The sequence below is a fragment of the Podarcis melisellensis genome (genome assembly GCF_964234715.1).
Source record: "Podarcis melisellensis genome assembly, chromosome: 9".
Lineage (NCBI taxonomy): Eukaryota > Metazoa > Chordata > Lepidosauria > Squamata > Lacertidae > Podarcis > Podarcis melisellensis.
Window position 1 is genome coordinate 39,993,273 of NC_138541.1, and position 9,203 is coordinate 40,002,475.

Sequence of the window (9,203 nt, forward strand, 5' to 3'; positions counted from 1 at the left end):
TAATTGTCTGGCTAGCAAGCATGGGATATCACTAATGGGAGCCTTTTTACTAATGCTATTTGCAGTGCATTGGGTGAATTTTTCAGGCCTATTGCCAGGGATGGGAGGGTTATGCATCTCCTCATGCTGCAGTCCCAATAAAAACCAGGGGCCTCCATGGCTGGTGGTAAATAATAAAAACCAGACATGGCTGGTGACTGGGCAATTAAAGTAACATCTATTTTGTCCCTTAAAAGGTTTCTATTCCAACATTTAGAGACCAGGGATCAACTCCATTTGTTCTACAGCTGCTTTTAATTCTGTTTTGATCGCCTCAGCCTTGCTTTCACCAAACTAATTTATATAGTTCAAAACAAATCCACCTTTGAAAGTTATTCTATTATTAGTAAATTAACTGACTAGGCAATGCATGGCAAATGGGCTTGTAAACCCTCATCTATTGTTGTTTCAGGCCTGATTACTGCATGGAGAGTGGGGTGGGGGGCAATATTTATGAAGATGGTTAACCCTCCCCTCCTCGGCTGTGGTCTTCATTAAGACCACCACCTCTCCAGCAACTAAGCTTGAAAAAAGCTGTGGGAGAAAAGGGAAATTTACAGATATGCCTCTGCACACACTGGTTTTGTTGATTGTTGTATTGATGAAGACACTTTGCTGCTTGAGGCAAAAGAAAAGATCGTGCCCCTCCACCCCATTCCATTTTCAAAAGCCAACCAGACTGGCATCCTTCAACACTGATGATGGGGCAGCATGGGACACCTGAGGGAAGCAGGCTAGCTTAGTGGGGGCAGGGTGCACTCATGAGCATCTGCTGACTGAGACTGCTGCCTCAGTCTCTTGAATAATAGGGTCAGCCCTGATACGTGTGCCTACTGTGTCCTTGCTTGCTTTGACCATGCCCACTTTTGTTTTGGACCCACCCACCACTGGCATGCGAAGGGGTGGCAATGCCCTCCCTTGGCAATGAGGGAATGAAACCCTCAGGCTGAAAAATGGTTCTCCATTTATGACTTAAATACTGTAGATTATTTTTCTTTGCTCAGCCAGCACTGGTTTTTCAAAGGAATGGTTTTGAATTTGATCTCAGTGTGTTATGTGCGTTGTTTAATACTACATTTGTTATGGAACTTTAAAGATACAAATGGCTTAACTGAGGAAGACATCCCCAACAGACATTTTATAATATTTATTTGTGCTGTTGTTTGTAAATAACTTAAACACACCAGAAATGTATTTTTGAGTGAACCCATTTATTTTATAGGCAGTTGCATTCAGGTGTTTTGGATAATAATAAAAAAAACGCACACACAATCAGACATACACTACATAATGTTGAGGTATATATAATTTTGGAAGTTCTTGTTCTTGCTGCTTTGATATCTAGAGTGTCTCTATAGGCCGAATTTTCAATCTAACAACTTTGAGAGAGTAATCAGAGGGCTTGAAGGGCACCCAGACCACCCCATTTTCAATCTCATAGGGAGCATTGTTCCTTGGGTCATACTGACCTCCTGAGTAGTAAATCCCATTGAGATTAGCAGCCTGGCAATTATTGTACCACCAGCCACCTCCATATATCTCAGCACAGTTCTCCTCCCATTGGTCATTGTCTCTATCAAAAGTACTAAATTTCATGTTATTGTGAGTGGTGTATTCAACCCCATCTTCCTCTGAACCCCTGATAAGAGCATCGCCTGCTGTCCCCTCATAATCAGAGACACTGAGCCTATAGCCTTCTTCTTCAGAGCTTATGTGTATGTTATATTCTGCATAACCTTTATTGCCCTCCCAGTCCTCTACTTCGACTCGAAGGACAGTGTCCCTCTGGGTCAGGAGATGGAGATTTTCATTGCCCAACCAGAACTCTCCTTTCCCATCCACGCTGCCAAAACCATTCTTGTAGTCTTCCCAGGTCCGGTTAAAATTCAGCGCCCCATCCAATCTCTGTTGGATCAGAAGCCATCCTCCCAAAGTGGTCTCTTGGTCGCAATAAACTGAAAAAACCTTAGTGGTTCCTGCTGGCTTGATTCTGAAAATGCCACTTTGGGCACCAGAAGTGTGTTTCTGGTGGATATCCTCACAGTCTAAAAAAACAAAGTTGATCTGGTTGACAGAAGTTTTCGGTTAAGCTTTATTACAAGGTCACAGGAATCCAAACAGTAATCATGCTCAAGTCAACTGGCTACACTTAATTTGGGGTTGCAGTGGAACAAATCCTTGTACTCTCCCCCCACCCCAAACTGATTGCTTACATGCACATTTTTATTACCCATGACGGTAGGTACACAACTGCCTTGTTCTCCAATTATTCATGGCGAGAAACCATGTCCCCCACCTTTCCAAAATGGCAACCAACAGACACATTGCTCTTATTATTTAAACAATGGCATGGATTGCACTCGTTTAACCTGTGTGTCAGTTTGGTTGCACACTTCACTGCTGCTCCCTCAATAATTATTTTCCATGCAGTGGGTGGGTACCTGTCCCGGTGTAGCTTTCTCCCTGCTTCACTCCTCCTGCACTCAAGCTGCGTGCATGAAAATCAGGTCTGTCTTCTCCACTCTCGTCATGTTGCAGCTCAACTGATGGGATTTTTATTGACTTGGTTTCGAAAGTGGAGCCCCCTTTGTTGAAGCCGCTAGAACTGCTGCTGCTGCTGCTGCTGCTGCTGCTGCTGCTGCTGCTGCTGGACATAACCGTCCTGGAATGGGATGTGGAGCCACTTGTATGAGAATGGAAGTCGGGGGAGGGCTGGTCAAAGATGGAGAAGTCGTCGGTTTCTCCCTCCCCAAGGTCAGAGAAAACGTCGCGTCCTTCAAAGGTCGATGTGTGGGTTCCAGTCCCTGTGCTATGGATTCTGCTACCAGAACCTGAGGTGAAAAACTCTTTTGCATTCAGAGGTAGGGTAGAAAAGTCAGAGGAGCCACTTCCACCGGTCCCAGTGGTCACTCTTGTGTGGGTGGTGCCTCCTGCTTCTCTGGTTAAATCTTTAGAATGGAAACAGTCTAAGCCATCAGATGTTTTATACTCTTCAACAACCTCTTCTCTGGGACCTTCAGGACCTCTGATCACTTTTCTAGTGATGGTTTTGACGCATGTACGGGAGAGACGAGACTCAGAAGGACCGACTATTTTCAAACTACTAGAGGTATCGCCTCTGCCAGAGGTATCCCCTCCAAAACCAGGAGTGACTAACTTGGTAGTGTGTGGTTGTCCAGCAGCCTCTGAATCTTCCAATACGACTTCAACCAGTTTGATACGATTAATGATGCCTGCTTCTTGTTCCGACAGAGGAGCCGTTTTAAAATGGCTAGGGACAGTGGAATCCTTCAGGGGTCTCATTTTCAGTACCCTCAAGGGGGCAGCTTGATATGCTGGCTGCAAGTTGATGGAACTGGCCTGTAAAAGCAGCTTCTGTATCTTGTCATAGCTATCGGTGTCCACATTGTAGCTGACAGCTCGAGAGCAGGACCCTTCGCAGGAACGCACCTTAATATCAATGTCCACCTAAGCAGAGATGGAAAGGTGAAAATACAAATGGGAGAAGAAGAGAAGTGTGTCAATCTGGCAAGTGTTTACAGTATTATGGTATTAAATATTAAGATAAAATGTAATGTATAAAATACAAAACCACAACCTCAGTATAAATGTGCATGCTTTGATTCCTAAGTCTGCCAAAGCTGTTGTATCCTTAAGTATTTATCGGGCTATTTTGTTTGTAAAGGAGGAATACTGCTGGGCTATTGCTGATGGCAGTTTCATCACTGCTTGAAGTGACCCCAAAAGGTTTTGTTGTAAAATAAAGAAGCCAAACCCTCATCTATAGCACTAAGGCATTGCTCAACAGAAAATAATTAGAATTTGTCCAATTCCACCAGAAGTTGAGAAGAATGCCTCTTGTACTTTCACAGAAGATGGATGCCCTAGAGAAAGGGCGAATGGGTGGAATTCAGCCCAGAACAAGAATTTATTTTATTTTTTTAAAAAAAATGGTTGCAGCCTACCTCTAAACGCTTCATCTCTACAACTTGGTTCCGGATGGTATTATGCAGCACTTTAATCCGGCTAACTTGGTCAGCGACTCTCTGCTTCAGCGTCACAAGTCTCCTTCTCAGATCGTCAGATATTTGGCCATAGTTATCATCAATTTCTGAAGCAAAAGAAGCTGCAATAGGTTAGTCTTTCCCTTTCAAGGTAAAAATTGAATTACAATGATAATATCAACACATTATACTGTATAAGGACACTAGGTAGGAGGAAATTAGCAAATGGCTCCTGTAGGCCCAAACGTTAATGACCCTTGATGATATTGTCTTTTTCTCCAGATCAGGACAGCAGTCTCTGAGAGGGCGGATTTACCTTCCCTCCTCATGCTGCTTTCCCATTGAAAAACACTCCTGAAGACACACCCACCCCAGTCATGATCCCAGTATAGATCAAGGTGCCCTGTGGGTGCCATTTGTAGATAAAAGCACTCGGGTACTGTCAACTCTTTTGCTAGGCTCAAGGACGCATGCATCCATGTATGCCTGAATTATGCATCCCTATTACTTAATCTTCCAACCTTCAGTTCTGCACTGGAACCCACAAAATTCACCTCTTAGAGAGAGGTGCTGAAAAACCTCGCTGCATAAACTGGCACTCCCTTTTGTAGCCATTTGAATCCTAGCTTTTTTTATTTCCCCCTTTCTGTGTATTCCATTCATGTTAGATCTTAATTTGTTAAAGAAATGTTGGAAGAAAGTAATAATGAGCCACGAATTCTGCTCATATCTAGGCCATAAATATTCAGGAAGAATATCAGGAGCCCAACTTACTGGGAGGGCACATCCTTTACATGCAAAAAGGCCCCAGTTCAACCCACGACATCTCTAGTTAAGTTCAGCTTCAACAACACATCTAGGAATAAAGCGTTTTTTGTTGTCGTTACACTGTAGATACTAAGACAATAAGTGAACATTCATCCTTGAAGAATGAAGCTTTCACTGTTGAAACAGGGTCTCTGATAAATCCTCAGAATTATTTTAGAACATTATTTGAAAGTATATCACATGGTCTGCTTTTGGAAGGGAGATCTGGACCAAGCCCACATTTGCCATAATGTTTCAACTTGGAGGATTGGTCATGAGTCCATGTGGTCCTTGACGCCAAAACAGATAGCCATGCCTGGTTAAAAGCAAAGTAATTAATGAAGATGATGTGATAATTGTAAATTAGGAGGCTGCTGATTAGGCTTTGGCTAAGGGTGCTTCTCTCCCAATTGTCTCAGACAGTTGTTAAAGGCCTGCTGTAACTAATGTTACACTGGATATGCAGGTTGACACCGTGTGTTCAAGAATCCTATGCGTTCAGCCTTTCTCATGATATAGACCCACTAGGCACATGCACCTAGAAGTGGGTGCCCTTCTACAGAGCTTTGGCTCTGAGTGGAGGGGCCCAGGGGTGCAGCCAGCTGGTGTGATCCTGCTCCCCTCTTTGTATGATTATGCATGGAGGCAGCTTGTGAAAGGAGATTATTTTGACAGTGGAATCATGCAAAGCAAGTGTGTTGTGAAAGTTTTTGTTGCTCTTGATGAGTCTTCCTTGTGTGTAATTATAACACCTACAATTCTATTCTGTCATGTATGATCTAGTTGAGATTCCTTTACTGCAGGCAGCTGGAGTAAATGACCCTCGAGATCCCTTCCAACTCTACAGTTCTATGATTCTGTGACTGTGTTCTATGATTGAGTCCACTTGGTCTTATATAAGAAGGATGCAACAAGCAATTGTTTGTATTTGGCGATTGTTAGAGAAGTTAGATGACAATACATGTGTGGATGATACTCACGTTGCTCACTGGCCAAATTTCTATCCAGATAGCCATTGATTTCCTGTTTAATAATGTTTGATGTCTTGTAGCTGTTTTGATTATCCGCAAGCAGTTTCTTAATTTTGTTTATCCTGTCAGCAAAATCCTGGTCTGTTTCGTCTATCAGTCCCTGCATTCGGCATCCTGAAGGACATTTAGTGCCCTGAAATGAGGAAATAGCAAATAAAATAAAATTACAGATGAAACATCTGCCATGTCACTTATTTAGTCCTCAAGGTTCATTATTTTATTATTACTGCTAATAGAGATTTAATTATAATCACATGTAATTTAATTATCACATGAGATTTAATTATAATCACATGCCCAGTTTCAATCATGTTTGCTTGTTATGCTACATTGTTTATGCAAGAATGCTACCTGGGGAAGCTGGTAATAACATTGTTCTGTATTTATAGCAACTTTGTCACATGTGAATATATTTTTAGGAAACCCAGTGCTGTGTATTTTTTCTAAGATTTGTGTGCCTAAAATCTATCACACAGGGTGCTCAACAGCTAGACTCTGTACATGTTTGCTCCTGCTGTGATGTCTGACTGAATTCAGTGGGTTATATGTGTAGTCTGAATTGACTTTATTAATAATCAGTGAAAGCTTTTTAATTACTAAACAATACATAGTTTTTCATCCTTGATTTTCAGTTAATCTAGAAATTTGAAGAAACCCTTTGTAGCAATTTCTGAATTGCAGGTGTGTTGTGGTATCATTGTATATCTATGTCATTAGGGTCTATTGTGCCATGACTATGATTTTGTATGGAGACCGTGGTACACAGCAAAAGTGTGATGAATGTGCTTCAGGCTTGTTCGCTCTTACCCATTCGTCATCAGAGCATACTGGCCAACTCTTTTCAGATTTGCAGTCAGACTGGGCTTTATGCTCCACTATTCTTGGGCCACGTACTCCTCCTCCAAGCTCTGTAAAGGAGGCATCACCTTCTGCTGCCTGTCATAGGAGAGGAAAAACATCAAAACAATATTATAACTTATTTAATCTAATTTATTGTTACGTATCTCTTTCTCTTTCCTTCCCAAAGTGGCATACATGGTTCTCACCCTCTCCATATTATCATCACAACAACCCTGAGATAGGTTAGGCTGAGAATTGACGACTGGCCCAAGGCCACCCTTCATGGCAGAATGGGAATTTGAACCCTGGTCTCCCAGGTCCTAGTCTGACATTCTAACCACTACACCACACTGTCTCTTTAATAATGATTCACTGAGTTACCAAAACAACCCAAAATATACCCAGATGCCCCTAATAATGAAGTCTAGTAATTAGAAACTCTTGTTTCACTAGCATCACAGCAGAGAAACAATGTCATTTATTTTCAAGCTCTGCCTTTAAAGGTAAATGTTACTATATAGGTGGGGTATAATGCAAGCAAAAGTGCTGTGAGTCATGAGTGAATTTGCTGGACGTGTGTTTCTGGCACAAAGGACAACTTCATGCAATTGATATGCTGTCAAGTACCAAGCAACTGGAAAGTAATAAGCCAAGTAAATCACCAAACAAATATTAGTAAGTAACTGCTGTTACAGTTGAGGTATATGAAAGGTATAGTAACTAAAGAGGAATTTATCCTCAGTTAAAATCAGTGTGTTTTGACACAAAGTTTTGTATGCCTCTTTCATCAATACAGCTGGCTAAAATAGCAAATGGATTGGATCAATCATAATTTAATTGGCTATATATGGGTGTTCCGTTGACTTGGCTTCTTAGCTTAGTAGCTAAAGAGAGGCTTATCTGAATCTGTTCCATAGGAAACGTTTGGTTTGGTTAGGCTCATACATCACAAGAATCTTTGCTTCAAGCATTTTGTTTCAGTTTTGAGATCTGCCATGCCCTGGTGTGATTCATTTAGTTTTATTGTGATTTAATTGTAGACTCAATCTTAAAAACAGCAACTCAGCAGTATAGATTGTCAGAATGATTTCTGCTTTATACAGTTACAAATTTCATGAAATGCTGAAACGCTGCTAGATTTCATATGAAGGTAATGCATTTATCCTTGGGTTTGCTTTGGTTTGGGGAGTTATCACATCGTAATTTAATTAATTTTGGGGTCTTTTCTGTAATATAACTGAGAGCTCAGTTAAGTTTTTTTGTTGTATACAATTACAACTTTCATTGACTAGGTTTCATACGAAGAATTCAAAGATAATGCATATAAAAAAGACTCTTATTATGAACACATGCCTATAAAGCACTCATTTGCCCCAGTCCAGCAAGGAAGATGCATGCACAGAGATAGGCTAACACATACAGATGACAATGCAGAGACATAGCTGGATGTGCATCCACATCAAAACCTTCGTCAGGGTCCCACTGAGATGCCATCTCTGGAGCTGGTTGAGAAAGCATATTCCCTTATCTGAGGCCACTTTTATATGCAGCCAGTTATGCATTACTTTTTTCTTGTATATATACATATAGAAACAAGTACAAATTGTATAGATGGAGATGCAGCCAGATGCCCCAAGAATCGCCCCTCCCGAATTCAAGCATTTGAAAGGAGAACCCCCTCCCCCAGATTTCACTTCCATTTCACTGTTCATCTGGTAGCAGGAGGTTTACTTGGGCTGAAATATATTACTTTCTAAGCAAGCAGGTGACCAATAGAACGAAAAGCAACATAGCTGGTAAGCTAACAGGAGAATCAGATAAAATGAACTCATACCCAAGTGATGCTGAAGCACAGCAGGGCACAGAAGACTCTCAACTGCAACATCTTCAGAAAGCTGTGGATGTGACAGGAAGGGATGTGTTCCACTTAGGTATTTTTGGTTGAATGTAAACCTTGAATTTAAACTATCCATCTCCCCCCACAATTAATGATTAGTTTCCCTTTTGTTTGCAGAGTCACAGTGCAACATCTGAGTTTGCTGACCCAGGGGTCTGTTGCACAAATTCCTTGGTTTGTTTGCTAGAAGTCCGTTTGCACAATTCCAGCAAACACGGAACACAGACGTGGGTGGATAATCCAGCCGTATTCCAGGAAAGGAGGACCTAAAGTTTGAAATGAATCATTGATAGATAGAACACATAGGGAAGAACACAGCACTGACAAATGTCAACAATCTAGAGCTGGCATTTCTAACACTGATAGAGTGTCACTGCTTAGTACATTACAGGAAACACATGGTTACAATGGCCATTTTGTGCTATACTATTATTGTTTGGATCGAGAAGAAAGAGCCAGCAATGAGGTAAATGCCTCATTTCCAACACTAGGAATGAAAACATGGATGGATTTAAATAAAGGGCTGCAACTTCCTTTAAACAATTGGGTCCTCCAGATTACCTGTTCATTGAGCATTCATCCTCA

At 41.4% G+C, this 9,203-nt stretch overlaps 1 protein-coding gene across 1 annotated transcript; it reads right to left on the reverse strand.

The window, feature by feature from the left end:
• Positions 1-1,231: 1,231 nt before the first annotated feature.
• Positions 1,232-8,709, reverse strand: FGA (fibrinogen alpha chain). The gene is made up of 6 exons (XM_081926043.1): positions 8,556-8,709; positions 6,689-6,817; positions 5,831-6,014; positions 4,005-4,150; positions 2,481-3,507; positions 1,232-2,084 (listed from the first exon to the last, which is right to left on the reverse strand). The coding sequence occupies exons 1-6, from the start codon at positions 8,604-8,606 to the stop codon at positions 1,381-1,383; spliced, it is 2,241 nt and encodes a 746-aa protein (XP_081782169.1). The 5' UTR covers positions 8,607-8,709; the 3' UTR covers positions 1,232-1,380.
• Between the last annotated feature and the right edge of the window lie 494 nt (positions 8,710-9,203).